Genomic DNA, 16347 nt, shown 5'->3' on the forward strand with positions numbered 1-16347 from the left:
TAGTGAGTGACTTTTTTGCCAATACCAGTGAAATCACAAAGAAAAAACCACCACCTTTACACCTGACCAAAGGGATTATAGATGAAAATTTGCCTTTTGGCTAACTCCGGCATTTTGATATTGTCATTAAAAACTTTATAAATAAACTTAATAAATGAACCTAAAAACGAATCAAGACTGAGTGAATCAAATAACTGCAGAAATAAGGTAATAACAATCAATCAAAACCTGCCTCAACTGGATTTTTAAGTTTCTCCATTTACAAGACAGTACTTCAAACATTTCATTGAATCAACTTTAAAACTGACTTTTAAAAGCTAAGAAATCTCACACCTACATTATTTCAGAGCACTAACCCATTCTTATGTCATAAATTGCCATTTGCCGTGAGTGGGGCACATTTTTTTTGTCCCATTATTCAGATTGCCTTGAAGACTAGCTCTGAAAATGAAGAGAAGAAGGACGAGAGGAGCTAATAATGACATAATTAGAAAGAAAACCAGAAGCCTCTCATAATAAGTAGGCCTTTGGATGTTTGAAGTGCTGCAGTTATGCTATGAAATCTCAACCTTATGTGGATGCTTTTTATATGACAAAAAACATCTTTTGTGCAATTTAATTCAATTCATCCCCAGTGTTTCTATTGCCATTAACCATTAACATATATAGAATTGAATGTGTCGAACATTAAATGTGTGGATCAAGAGGATCATGTCTCTCAATCCCCTTGTAACTTAAAGTAGAAGAGTTTTTCTTAACAGTTGGTTCAAATCTCTGGAAAAACACAGGGCTATGTTACTGACCCCACCAAGAAAGGACAGTGGCATTTTTTCACAGCCCTTAAAATAAACAGGTCAGGCCTTTTTCCATCTGCGGCTACAAGAAACATTTATTCCCCCTCCACCATCCTCTTTTTTGAGTAATGCCAGATCCTTCCACTTCCCCTCACTCTAAATTCCCACAGTTTTTCGCCCATTTATCCATAAATGTCAAGTCCCTCCACTAATCCATCTCCAGCTATCTCACATTCTTGAACCAAATCTCGAGGTGAGGTGACTCTTGTTTCGGTTTCAGGTCCGTTCTCCACGAATCAAGAGAGCGACCCCTCCTGCAGACACTGACAGCGATAAGCAATCGCTTCCATTCCTTATTTATCTCCCCAAATGACGCCAGATACCTCAACTCGAATGATTCATGTGCTGAGTCAGTCAGCACATCCTAATCGGATAGGACGGCTCCGTCTTCTGAAGCAACTCAACGGGAAAACAACAATGTGTCATAAACATTGTGTTCTCAGTCAACTGATGTTCCTCAGACTCTATAGTGTTAGAACGCCACAGAACTGTTCTCCATGAAGATCCAGAGTTGGGATTTATTTTTGGTAACACGGGTGATCAGTGTTCAGTAACGCCTCCTCGGCAATGCCGTCAATTTTACAGTGTACTCCCACTTTGAATGACGGTGCTCCGTACCATCAACACAAATTAAACTTGGCTCTGTGTATATTTATATTCACACATAGGTATTAAATATAAAACACCACTCATATTGACGACACCTAAATTACCTATTATCATAATTAGCCATAATTATCCTCTTACATAGGAGATGAACTGTGCAGTTTCAGCATTTACACCCCATCTGGCTTAAAGCTACAGAGAAAGACCAAATGTAATTAACTCTGAGAGTTGTTTGCATGTTGACGCCCCTGTCCATTGCTTTGTTTGTTTGCTTGTTTGTTGTCAGTAGGAATACACAAATCTATTAAACTAATTTCCACATGAGGATGGCACATGGGCCAAGAAAGAACACATATATTATTTTGGGGGGTTGGACTGGACAACTGGACAGATCCAGTAATTCTGTTTAATTTCTATCCCTTGCTTTAACATATTCAGTTTCATAGTTCCATATTACATGGATCTTGATCGAAATAATCAAGCATGTTAAGGGGACTGATATTCATTTTGGTGCAGATCCAAATAAAAGTCCATATCTAGTGGATTTAAATGTGGTTTCACAAGGGAACTGTTGGGCTATGATGGAGGTATTCACTCTACTGGATATCATTCTAGTTTCTTTTACAATTACTATTTTGCACTGCTTTCTTCTCCACCAGCAACAGAAAAGAGACTTCAGGGTGATGTTAAGATAACAAATAGTGACTGAAAGCCCCAAACAATTTAACAGGTTGAGAGATCTGTCTGCCTCCTGCATAATGTCCTCTCAATGTTCTCCCTATAGACTGTGTATAAAGATGGACGACATGACTGCTCCCCAAGTGAATCATAAGTGTCTGGATCGCCACCTGGTGACTGGCTGCAGCATACATAATAAATCCCTCTTCCTCCATGTTAGTGGATGGGATGGTTTGTTTCTATTTAGTTATTTGCTATAAAACTGTCACTGTATTTCTTTGCTAGCCATTAAGTCCTTTAGGAGCTAAATAAGTTTTCAGTGAAAATAAATGACAAGAACATTCAGCTACTTAAATAGATCTCCATGCTGTCATTTTGTTGGATAAAGCATTTCCTTCACTTTCATATTTTACCTTCATCTTTGGTCGAATCTCTGAGAAGCAGCAGAGTTGACAGTGGTAACTGCAGTAGAAGCAGGTGAAGTGGTAAATTGAGTGTAAAAAAATCTGCTTAATCTCTTTAAAGACAACTTCCTTATCGATCTCCAAAGAGTTCCATCTGTTTCCAGACTACGTGTTTGCCAGAAAACACTGAGCTGCATCTAATCTCTCAAAAATCATAAAAGACGCAAAGCAAAGACAGACAGAAGCAAAGCATCCTCGCCAAATGAGATAAGGGAGACTCGAACGCTATTAAGGATCTTTTTCATCCTAAAGTTCTAATCAGTGAGTAATTTGCGAAATAATGACAGATGAGGAAGCAAAGACATTGCGAGATCTGGACTTTTTTTCTTGGCTTGAGATGTTTGCCGTTCTCCCTCCGCCACAGCTGTGTTTGTCAAGATTACATACGGTGTTGACGCGCACGAGAGGAAAACACTTTCGGAGTCTTTGTGTTCCTCGCTGCGACCTCTGCCGCCAAGGTGCAGCGAGAGCACAGCTGGATGCAAACATCAGGCTCTGTTGTGGCATGATTTACGACACGATGTCAACACCTTATAGCCCACGCTGCCTTTGTCTGTGTCGCAGGGTGCGGTTTGGAATTGGGACACTCGCACATGATTAGTGATTAGTGATTAGTGTTGATTACTTCACACGGTCTCATCACTCCTATTTACGTACTCACCTTGTTGGGTTGCACCGCTCGCCGCAGATTCTCCATCCATTTGTCTCTCTCGGCTGATGAGCGGCAGGAAAAGCATTTGCTCCCCGTGGAGGTGGTGACCTGCCGTCGCGACGCAGACAGAGAAAGAAAATTAAAGCTTTAATGATTAAACCCTTAATGCATAACAAAGAGGGAGCGGGAGTGGAAAAGAAATGGCTTTTACAAAATTTCATAAACAGCAGTTCTGTGACTGCAAAGAAGCTTATCGAAAATACACACACACACATACAAATATGGGATAACATGAGGAGACTGATGATGACTTGGCAGAGTTCGGGAATGACTGAATGGACAGAGAGAGAGATGGCTGCTTGGCAGACTGGGTGATGACTGAGTGATTAAAAAATGCACAGTGCAAAAAAACTGCATGAAAAGAGAAAATGATGTAATGAGCAGGATTATACAGATTAGTAGAGATTATGGGATACAACAGGGTTCAGTCATTTCTCTCTACAGCTGCGTTCAGACATTTACCGATCTGCGGACATTTTCCTGAAATTTTCCGGAGGGGCTGGACGTGAGAACGCAAATGTCAGAGTCAGGTGCTCCCGACATTTTTCGGAACTTTTGCTGCCAATCCCGTTAGTAAAATGTCCCAGAAAATGTGTGAGCGAGCCCATTGAATTGGAATTGGGAACAGAACACAGCAGCACAACTTCCGCTGACCCAGAATCCTAAAGCAAACTGCTAAAGTTTTTTTTTATTATCTTTAGCTTCTTCTCTGCATAAGCAGAACTTTAAAAAAGTGGCAGCATGACAAGCTGTAAACACAGCACTCATACTGTATATAATCCCCTAAAGTTGTTCCGGTCACCGTGTAATCAACAGTACCCTCAACAGCAGATGTGGGCAACATTACGATTGATATGGAGTCACGTGTCTGGCTGATTAATGTAAGTCAAGTATTCACAGGGTTTTGATCTCCAGCAGTTTGTTGGTGTCAAATGTGGCTCATTAGCGTATGAATGCTCCACTTTGTTCTCCAGCTATCGTCGCTAACTTTGTCTTTTTGCCACATGGTGCAGGGCAGGTTGCGTACGGAGAGTTTTTAAATATTTTCCTGCAGAAGTCACTGTCAGCTGTGACTGAAGACGACGTTGATGAGACTAGTGATTGTCAGCCAAAAGAGTAAAACTAGGGATTTTCTTCATTAACCTTTTAACCATTAACAGACAATAAGAATTTTGATCAGTTATTCTGCTCAAAGAAAATCCTTGTTAACATCTGGGCCTCACAGTTAAGAGACTGTGCACCAGTCTGACCTCACAGCATGTGGACATGTTGCTATTTTTGAATAAAAAACAGTTGTCAGCTTTTTTCTGAATTTACAATTTAATCATTTCCTTATACCTTGCATTGGTATTTTTTAATGCGTCAGACACTTCTCCAATATGTCATATTCAAATATTATCTAAATAATGATTATTTATTTTAACCGCAACAATTTATTTGGCTGTTAAAGAGTGCCGGATAAATTCAGAATGTGCATCCCAAAGCAAAACCAAAACAATGTGCTGAAAGACACTTAAGGTGGTAGGTGATATTTCTAATTGATCTTTTCACGTTACAAAAAAGGTATTTTATTCATTGCTTATGATATTGATCTGTGATTGAACCAAGATAATTTTATGTTCCACCAAGTCAAGAAGTCTTCTGACATATCCATCTATACGTCTCTAAAATGAACATGACTTTTACACAGTGATGCCTGAAATAACTCATCCTACTTCGAAATTCCATAACAACATCAAATGTATAGCTGTGTGTGGATGCTTTTATTAAAGTGGAGCCAGTAGTGGGAATGTTGTGACTGTGTGTATGTGTACATGTATGTGTGTCCCCTCACCTCAAAGCAGAAGTCCTGCCCGAGGATGCTGCTGTGAACAGGCTTGATGATAACCTCGTCCTCCATACTTAGGTCCAGAGCTTCTACAGCGCTACTGGGGCTGAGCAATGACTCATGGGAGCGAGACTCCTTCAGCCTCGGCATCAGATGAGATCTAAGAGAGGAGGAGAGGAGGGAGAGAGAGAACTGAGTCACCCTGCAGAGTCTGAGGACGGGAAGTGAGAGAGGGGGAGCATATGCGCCGCACGTATCATCGAGCGTCCGTGGTGAGCGTGAAAGAAGAGAGAGGTGTGAAGTGTGAGGGTGACGACGAGAGGATCCTCCACTTGCCTCAAAGTCAGCGAGTTTTCAGCAGGATGAGTAAATCAACACGTGTTCATTAGAGCGGAAACAATTCAGAAACTGAGACGAGACCTCCATACAAACATTCAAATGGTGAAGGACCTCCATTCAGTCACGCTTTTCTGGTCTTAATGACCACTCAAAGTGCTTTACAGTAGAGTTGACATTCACCCCTTCACACACACATTCACACAGTACTTCTATATCTAGCGCCTGGCCTATCAGTCATGCCTCTCATTCATACGCTGCTAGCACAGGAATTTGAGTTTGAGTGTCTCGCCCATGTACACTTCATCAAATGGACTGGATGAGCTGGGAATCAGACCACCAATTCTCTGATTAGTGGATGACCCACTCCACCACCACCCAAATCACAATCTCACATCTTGATAAGGACCATGGAGCTGGGATATTCCAAACCCAACCCGCCACCCCAGCCTTTTCAGCTCTCATTACTTCACTAATGTCAAAAACTCTTTATTCATTTCATAATTAAATGTAAAATATGCAACTTTGACCACTAGGGGTCTCTCAATCAAAACAATAACAGAAGACCTGGTTTGTTGTGAAGCAGCGTGGGATCATGGGAGTTGTTGTCTTCACCACCACTGCAGAAGAAAATCTACCTGACACAACAAATCATGCTCACATATAAAGTTAATATTAAAGTTTTATTAATGTTACACAGCAAACGGCAACGAATAATCTTGATTCATTAGACCAATACAAACAGTGGAAGGACAAAAATCAGGCGACTGGCTAACTGGCTAGCAGTGTGGTTTTTCTTCGTCATACGTCGAAGCTCTATTTTAATTTAGGTTCAGCTATATATTTATATGACACATTGCAACCTAACTGCATGTGTCATGTGACTATTCTGGTCAAATCCTGAATGAGTCATCACACCTGCAATAAAAGTTGTGCTGATTCAACACAGATAACAACCCTGAGACTGCAGACACCCGTGTGCATATTCATGTCAATCATGTGGGGACATTTTGGGGTCCCCATCCCCAAAAACAATACACCAGATCATGGCTAAAAATTCAAGGTCGAACCGAACTATCCATTCCCATGCATTCCATTCTGCTGACGGACGCTTTATGACTTCTCATGCAATGAGTCAATGAAAAGGCATAGACGATTTGAGTCAAGCCGCTCTGCAAACTGGTGGAAACACTACAAATAGGCAACGATTTGTATCATTGATTATCATGAATGGTCAGACTTGCACAATTTTCATGATGTGATAATGTTTCACGGTGATAAACCTCACACTCAACTGAGGTTCATTTAACAAACACACACCACACAAAGAGCATTCTCAGAGCGGATATTTATGACGAGAGCCCCGGAGTGCACTTTAGAAAGCATTCGGTATCCTCACAATGACAGCCCTCGAGCCCTTTCTCTTGGCCATTCTTCAGGCGGAGAATAGAAGGAGACAAAGTAAAGAGCTTTCTGCTGTTTGCTGTGTTTGATGTCGCCCTACTTTCTGTGTTTTTAGAAGAGTTAGAGAGAATGACTGTCACCACAAAAGAGCAAGTGTGTCTTCATGCAGTGATCATATGCATGTGCCAGCGATCCACATCATTCAGCTTAATATTTGGCCAACGTTTAGCTTCACAAACACGCACAAATTAACATGTAGCTTAAAGGTGGGGTAAGCAATTTTAATCCAGTACGCATGCTTCTTGAAAGGCAGACAGACACTGCTGCGCCTGATTCTGGTCCTTGAACGTGTAATTCATGCAAAAACAGAGGGTGTATCTTGGCTACCATTAATGCTAATGTTTTTGGTGGCTAATTCTAATTTGTGAGTGCCTAAATAAGGGGGGCGGAGCTTCCGAACTAGAAGTGAAGGGAAGGGTGTTCTTGTTTTCAAACATGAATAGTCCCTCCCCACAATTGCTAACCCCACCTTTAAGTATTTAAAACTATGTCATCGTCAAACATGTTGTGAAGTGAACAAAAAGGAACTGACGCCTTTAGCCCGCCATCGACCATATCCGTGTTCTCGTCACTCTCACAGTGATAAGAGGATGAAGAAGCTTAATACGCTGGTGGGGGATGTAAACAGCTACATACACATTAGCCCCTGACACTCAGCTACTTGCAGGAATGCGGACGATACAGGGTCAATTGCTGATGTAATGAGAGAGAACATTCTTTCAATAGTGCCCTCTGTGGACGGCTTACACGCTAATCTCATGCAAGTGTGTGAGCCTCTGTGTGGTTGTGTGTGTGTGTGTACTGTACATCTCTGCTGTGGACTAAAAGAAGAGCATTCCAGGAATAACATGCAGCAGCCGTAATGACAGATTAACAGCCGCATGCAGCCCTGTTGTACAGTCGGACAGCTTTGTTGTCAAATCCACCGTCCAATGCAAAGTAGATAATAATCTGTCCACCCTTCCTCGCCCTCGCTCTGTTTTCACACACACACGCATATGCACAAATTTCATCTCTCTGAAACACAACAACATGTGCAAACACCGCCAGGACAGCTTTGCATATGTGAGCATCCAGTTTCAGGAGCTCTTAGCCTTTTCCACAGCTGCAGAGGAAGCAATGTTTGCACCTAGCTCTGCTTTGTGATTGGCTGACTGGGTACCGGGCAGAACAGCGAGCGAGTCAAATAAAAGAGGAGGAGGGAAATCAGGAAGATAGAGAAACTTTATGTCTCTAGTCTCAAAACCTGCATGATGATGATGTTTACGTGATTTAAAAACAGATGAACTGAAGGAAACCAACTTGTGCCATCATTATCAAAGATTCTTATGCACTGGCATATTTCTAATATATATATATATATATATATATATATATATATATATATATATATATAATATGGAATAATATTCTGCATGTTGTGATATAGAAATATTTATTCTTCTGTTGAAATGTTCTTTTCTCTCAGCGTATCATAAGATAAGAACATTAGTGTCAGTGGAAATGGTGGGGGTAGGAACTGATGAATAATAATGCTTGCCTTCATCTGCATGGCACTGTATTAAATTCTACTGTAACGTGTAATTTAGAGCCTTTTGTGCGCCACTTTGTAATAATGACAATGAACGACACGTCTGGCAAGTGAAATCTGCTCATAACTTCTGCACCAGCCAGTCTGACGCTCTGTTCGCGTCGGCCTCCGCACACAAGCAGCATTACAAGCAATGACTGTCATCCTCATCTCCTCATTTTTCCACACTTTGGTTCCCCTCCCCCAGCATCGTCTATTCTCAGCAAATGTTCTCTGTCCTTGACAGCCCTCCAATATTGTGTTCCTCTCATTCAGTGTTTACCTGAGGTGAAGGGGGGTTTGTTTAAGTTAAGTGGATTTTTTTGGTACACAACTTTCCATTTCACTCTTCCACTCCCTGTTCATCTGTTTAACTTTGTTTATCTCCCTTCGCCTCTCTTGCCTACCGATTAATCCATCTCTCCTTGTCCCCTGGGCTTCATTCTGGCTATTTAAATGTTTCACATATTATGTAGGAGATACACAAGTGTCTGACGGTTTGGAAACTTCCACTGGCTCCTCACAACTATGTAAAGAGCAGAAGGGAATAAAATGAAAAGGTCAAACTATAAAGAGCAGTTTTGTGAAGAGAACACTGTTCATATCTTATCTATAATACTATGATACAATACAATAAAATGTTTGCATACATATATGGATTAAATGTTTGTGTGAAAGTCTCTTCATCCAAAGAGACGCAAAGATTTATTTTTCAACATGAAAACGGTTTAGTTTCCATTTAAATGTTGAACAAGTTTTAGCGAAATTCTAAAATAATAAAAAGTGAACTGCATAGTGTTTCCATCATGTGTATCTATGCAACTACCTTCAAGAAGATGTGAGAGGGGGACATCATTGAAGACTTTTCTGTTTTTTAATCTCCACATCTTCACGTTCAAACTATGGTATTTTTTTTATCAGGGGTTGATGGAGAAGGGGGCAACATTAAAAAAAAGCCCCTCTATCTGGACTCTGGATGCTGGTTATGTACACAGACTATTCTTTACTTCTGGCCTTCCGTTTGAGGGACACATGGCATCAATGCTTTGATTATAGTAGATAAAGCAAAATCAGCGAACACAACTACAAGGTCTGTCCCAGTCTTTTATTCCTTATTTTCATTTGTGATATTTCACGTGACATAACGGCTCCCATCACAGGTATACAGACTTACAGAGCTTAAAGACTTAAAACCTCCCATTAGTCAGTTAGAAATGAATAAGCCTTTTGGATAAGAGGTGAAACACAAGCGAGTCCATATGCCTTCGTACTCGAGTGCAACTTCTAAGGATACCATGACCTGGATGACTGAGAATCTTCACAGACTTTGTGGCATTTGGAACAGAGACTAAAAAGAAGTTTTGAGAACGCAGAGAGTTATTACATTAATACATTTCTGCATAATTATCTATGAATTCTATCAGCGCAGTCTGAGAACGAGATGCACTGTGCCCTGCTAAGGTTCAATAGAAACCCAGTTAGGAGCGAGCGCCGCAGAAAGCAGAGCAGAGTAATGGACTCTGAGTGTGTCTGGACTGCGCCCAGTGTGCTTTGTCTCTGCATCCTGTAAAGAGTTCATCTGATAGCCTGTCTGGGATCTGATATAGTCTGAAACCTTGGGCCTATATAGGCGTCAGAGCACTTAGACCTCTGACACACTGACTTGATGGCTGGCTGGCTGCGCCACGAGGGACTATTTTTGCACCGATAGTTGAAAACAGGCTGAATTAATGTGGTGCGGCTCCAAATAACAGCGCTTTGAAGGTCTGCAACCACCTGGGTTGCATCACAAATATGCATTGTTCCAACACAATCACATTTGCAACAACAACAGCACGTTATAGCACATGTGAAGCGGTGTTAATCTTTACATAATACCCTCTTTGTGTTGCTCCTCCACTCACGCTACTGTGCAGTAATTATCCAACACACGAACTTACCCCAATGACCAAAGTTAAGCTTCAGGCATAACCTAAACACAACAAGTACTTCTCTCAGGAGAGGCCCTCACTTAATGCCAGAGCTAAGCGACCTGATGTTAAGTCTCCTTGCTAACAGTTTTTCACCGTGGATACACAGTGTTTACACAGCACTTTGCTTTGCTGTTAGAGCAGCATCTACAACAATCAATACGCTCCCCACTCACAGACTGGCACAGCAATTACTTGTTAATAATGCGCTCGACCAAACAAACACATGCCAGGCGGAGGCGTACAAAGTTTTTGATGATTTCTGTGGCTCCCACTCCTTTATGTGGACTTATTGTCAATTGTTTTAGACATTAAGTGTCAGCTACATTAATGATATGTTCTAAATAAATCTGAATAAATAAGTACTAAAACATAATGAATGCAGATGCTTCCCTTCAGGGGATGAGGACACAGTGAATGGTTTGAATATGAAAATGGTGTAAATCATAAGCTCCAGTTTGTGCCTCCATATATATATATGACAAGTGCATCCTTATCACAGACAATAATATTAGTTATTCTCCAAAAAATATAGGTGTTATTTTATGTTTATGCTTTTTTCAATAGAAAAATACACATTAATTAACAAGTGTACTTGAGTTCAGCATGTTAATGAGCCAGATTTAGCCAGGCAGGTTACTTTTTATGTAAAGTTTGATCTAAAATAACACAAAAGAACTTGATTTTCAAAACATGGTTCACTTCCTTCAAGTTGAGGAATAGCATTTTGGGCTATCTCAATAAAAGAGGGAGCCCAGTTATAATAATAATCTATTTAGCACTATCACGTAACAGCATGAGGGTTCTTGGTCTGGATCTTGGTTTGGCCGGGGGCCTTTCAACATTTACATGTTCTCTGCATGTCTGCCTAGGTTTTCTCTGGGTACTCCATTTTCATCAGATAGTCCAAGGACATGCAGATTGGGGTTACATCAATTGGACACTCTTAACTGACTGTAGGTGTGAATGGCTGTTTGTCTCTATGTGTCAGCCCTGGTGACCTGTCCTGGGTGTACCCTGCCTCTCACCCAATGTCAGCTGGGATTAGTTGCCGCCCTCCGCAACCCCACGCATGGATGTGGACTGAATGCAATACTTTTCCCTTTTGATGCTTGGAGTAATCTTTAAGGAAAGGTCATTTATTCATTTTTCAGGACCTGCTTGGCTCTGTGATGGGCCAACACCCTCTGTTACTGCATTTCGATGTTATCTGTAATCAACAAGCCAAAGTCCAATAATGAAAACACAGACAGCAAAGACGATGTTGATGACAAGACAAATTCATCCTCTCAGATAAATAATGATGAAAGCAAATCTGCAGCAATGCTGCCTGTAAGGGTTTGGTGAGACCTGAAAGCCCAGTGGTGACACTAGTGGTTTGTAATAGCGTACCTAAGGAGAGGCTGCAAAGTTTTCACCAAATTTATTCCTGCAACATTCTCCTAACAGCTGCATCGCCATGTAACATGGTGCTCAAACCGACAGGCTCCATCCAGCCAGCAACACGCCGACCACTCCGCTCGCACCTGGGCCCCAACTCAAACATTAAAGCAGGAAAAACAAAACAGTTAACAGTGGAACTCCTGCTGTGCACACAATCGCACTGTAATTGTTCAAGGTTGATTATGAAACACACACACACACTGCAGAGACAGGCAACTGGACAAATCAGCCATTATTCATGCATCAAGCCTCACACGATAAAGTGTCCATTATTCCCACTGCGTTGGCGCTGACTCAGTGGAAAGGACCACAGGCTGTGATGAAACAACCAAGTGTCTGTCACACTGCGGAGTGCTCTGTCACTGGCTGATCGCTCATTTGAACCAAGCAGATGTGGTTAGTCCTTCTTAATTCTCACAGTGAATAATGAGGCACCCTCAGCTCGGAGAGGAAGTTAAAGTCTTACTGCAGTGTCAGTGTCAGATTTACGTCCTTCATTCGCATGTTTTGCAGCGATACAGTGGCATTTGGAGTTCTGTTAAGCCCATGAAAATATATGTTTTAGTGCATCAACCTGCCAGCTGTCAAATGTCATCTGCACAGGGGTGCCGGAACAGCTGGGTGATGGGTAGCTGGAGAATATAGACAACAAAACAAACATCTGGCCCCACAGCAAGAGACGAGAAGGGAAAGAGTAGTCAAGAGGAGGTGAGGGGGAAGAGACGAGGAGGATCCTGTCAGACGCTACTGGTGCAGAACGGTGGATGTGTGAGCGGAACCATTGACATGTGGCTACAGGCCTCCGAGCCCAAAATCCAATCAGGACGGGTAGAAGACCCCTTCAAGAGCAAGCCTCACTCACTGTCAAAGGCAGAAACAGTACAGAGGAAGGACGATCTCTGGAGACAAACACAGAGTTTGAGGTTGGGGTGAGTTGGAGGAGATGTAGCTAATGTGACGGCCTCAACTACCATTCCTTTTACCAATAACCCCTAAGAGGAAAATTTACACTCATCAAGTCTAGACAGACACTCTCAATACAAAAGACCCGGCCAACCCTCCACTCTGTGACCTCAGTGAAGGTATTTGCAAACCAAGTCTGCATTTTTTTATCTGTCAGCCAAACCTTGCACACTGAGTCTGATGGGTCGTATTATTCTATTTGTTCAGAAAATGTTCAGTCGGAGATAAACTGGAGTCGAACGGTGAGGATGATTTTGTGGTCCTCTCACTTCTTGAAAAGTGAAAAAGAATACATTTGGCCCATCCAATTCTGAGACGCCGTCAGGAACAAGGAGAATTTAATCTTGTGATCAAAGAGCGAATTGTGAATTGTCCCAATCAATCCAGTTGATCCAAAACAGTGTTTGGCAGTATGTCTAAGGTAAACACACAAACACATACATAGATAAAGACACACACACACACACACACACACACACACACACACACACACACACACACACACACACACACACACACACACACACACTATATGCCTATAATTTATCAGGCTGAACAGTCAAACTACTCTCTGGAAAGACCTTTGACAGAAGTGAAAAACCCAGGAAATCAAAACTGTTTACTGACCGGCGAAGGTTTCGAGATCGGTGTGTTAACATGATTGACACAACATGACGTCGTGTTTATTTAACAGTTTTGTTTGTTAACATTTTCAGACAAATTATACGGACTCGGTGTGCAAAGACCTAAATTGGCTGTGCCGAATGTCCATTAAATCAATAACAAAGACAGCTAAAGAAAAAAAAAAGGGGAAAATGTACATCGTCTCGTTGCCGTCGGTCTAACTCCAGTGCATTAGTGCTTTGCAGCACCTGTGCTGGTTGACGGCTCCTACACTGCCGGCGGAATAATGCACATGAGACAAAAGAGAGATAATGCTGTGAAGAGGGGTAAAGAGAAAGAGACCCTGCCCCAGGCATCACTGCACCAAGTAAAAAAATGAAGCTATAGTGTGACCACTTTTGTGAAGAATAATAAGAGGCGGTTAGAGCTCTATAGAGGGGAACCCACATTAGCTAAGAATGGAAGGAATAGCTGCACACAAAGATGGCCTTTCATTTACAGAGAGGAAGGAAGCTTTTAAGGACAAGAATGAGACACATGCAGACATGTGCACACGCCTCCCTGACAAATACACACATGCCAGACACAGGGAATGAGGGAGTTAGCTTTAGCATTTAGTATCTCCTAAATAATCAGCCTTACTAGGCCCCCTTTATTATGAGTCTGCAGGGATGTCTGACTCAGAGCACTGGCAGACATGCTTCATTGTGGGAAAATCTGGCTGGTGACTGAGATCAGGTGGTTGGAGAACAACTGTTGGAAGAGCTAACTCGGCCACCAAGCCAGGCTGTCTGGTAACACACACACACACACACACACACACACACACACACACACACACACACACACACACACACACACACACACACACACACACACACACACACACACACACACACACACACACACACACACACACACACACACACACACACACACACACACACACACACACACACACACACACTTGTGCACAGCTTGATTACAGTGAGAGCGCAGCCTCCCTGCTAGGCTGCGAGGTAATTCAGTGTAACATCTGCTAGGACACTCACTGCGGGGGACCAATACAATACTTCGGCAATGAGAAGCGGCTCTGGAGCGGGGCCGAGCCGAGGTTTGAGCTCTGAGGTCATGTGCCGAGAGTCGGAGAACAGAACAGCTGGTTGCGAACCGCTGGACGCAGACAATCGCACTTTAGCAGCTGCAAAACACAGCACGTCAATTACCTGCAATAATCTGCGAGGACTGTTTACGTTTTTTTAAATATTTGCAGCGATTTCATGGGAGGATTATTCTGCGGCCGACTCTGCAGGATGTGACACATGTAGTACATCCTTTTTACATCTCATTCCTCTTCCCTGGACAGTTTTAAGAGCCACGAGTCAACGGTCACTAGAGCAAATAATGAAGCTTCTACAGCACAATGGATTTTTATGACACCATACTATGTGTGAGTGTGCCGGTGTGTGGGTGTTTGACCATCGCTTTATTCACAGTAATTACATCGGGATTGCAGCAATTCAAATAGGATAATCAACACATCGCAATTGCAGGGAAATTATATTGAGGTCAAAGGTCAGCCCAAACAGTAACTCCCTAAATAGCAGCTAAAGTCAAAGGGCGAATGTCATACTGATGACTGATGGCCTTCTGGGAGCCTACCGACGCAGTGTGATCGGTATATTGATTTAAAAACTGTTCACTTATAATGTGACATGTGAGGGAAAAAAACCATCATGGTAGAATTTGACTTTACAAGAGTACATATATCTGGTTTAGTCACACAGCCTGGTGGAACACTGTCTCATGACTCATGACACACAATGTGCTGTGACTACTCACACACATGTGGTGTCCCCCGAGCAGGAAACAAAAACACTAAAATTCACGTGAAGATGCTGTCAGAAAATCCACTACAGAGTATTAGGGCCATAATGAGAAAAAAGAAATGAGATTTTCGAGAATAAAGTCTTAATACTATAATAATACAGTCGTAATTTATCAGAAAAGGGTAAAGATAAAGAAAAAAAAATACATTTGTAGTAAGTAAGCAGTAGGAGCTTGTACTCCTCGGAGTGGAACTGGGAATATAACAATTTTCTTCATGTATTATCCCATTTATTTGTTCGCTTTAAGTGGCCCTAACACTCACAGAAATGAGGGGGGGAGAGCTGTAAAAATAACTGTGTCTATTTAAACATTGAATTCATGTACAATAATGCCTCATCTGTGACATATGATAAATATATTGCACTGTACTATCATATACAGTATTTACTAATCCGGTAAATATAGAAGTACCAGCATCATGAAAAATTGTTTATAAGACATTATATTGTATTCACTACTTTCTACTTTTCTTGACCAGCTGAGCAAGAAAAATGAGAATAGCTTGATTGTTTGTCTTTCTCTCTTTCCCACATAACTTCATTACTAAAACCTAATATTAAGGGGTTTCTCAGTTACACCAGTGGGTCAACAATGAATGTGTTCATTGTATATTTTCACTTAAAAACAGCATTAAGAATGATTTTCTTTAACTTAAACTATTTATTATGTGACTGTGAGCCACAGTGAAGTCATGGGTCAGAAATTGATTATTCCATCAGAGGGCAAATTTAATCGAACCAAAATCCATGTAATGTACTTAACTTTCACTCCATTGATTTGTCTTCATTACAACATTTTGTGCATTATTTGAGTTTGAGCCACAAAATGCGTGAGAGCAAAATTAACAACATTTGAATATATGAATAATTGCGAGTGAATACATTTGTATTGTCAACTTGTAACTCGCTGCTGCAAGTATAAACAGCCTTACAATCTAAGCTGTCA

At 41.6% G+C, this 16347-nt stretch overlaps 1 protein-coding gene across 12 annotated transcripts in view; it reads right to left on the reverse strand.

The window, feature by feature from the left end:
• dab2ipb (DAB2 interacting protein b) overlaps positions 1–16347 on the reverse strand; it is a 167576-nt gene that overhangs the window by 33593 nt on the left and 117636 nt on the right. For all 12 annotated transcript variants that reach the window (XM_034601782.1, XM_034601783.1, XM_034601781.1 and 9 more), the window contains 2 exons: positions 5149–5302; positions 3264–3362 (listed from right to left, as the gene is read on the reverse strand). In XM_034601782.1, coding sequence (XP_034457673.1) covers positions 3264–3362; positions 5149–5302 — 253 coding nt within the window. The remainder of the gene's footprint in view (positions 1–3263; positions 3363–5148; positions 5303–16347) is intronic.

This window comes from Hippoglossus hippoglossus, chromosome 12 (assembly GCF_009819705.1).
Source record: "Hippoglossus hippoglossus isolate fHipHip1 chromosome 12, fHipHip1.pri, whole genome shotgun sequence".
Classification (NCBI taxonomy): domain Eukaryota; kingdom Metazoa; phylum Chordata; class Actinopteri; order Pleuronectiformes; family Pleuronectidae; genus Hippoglossus; species Hippoglossus hippoglossus.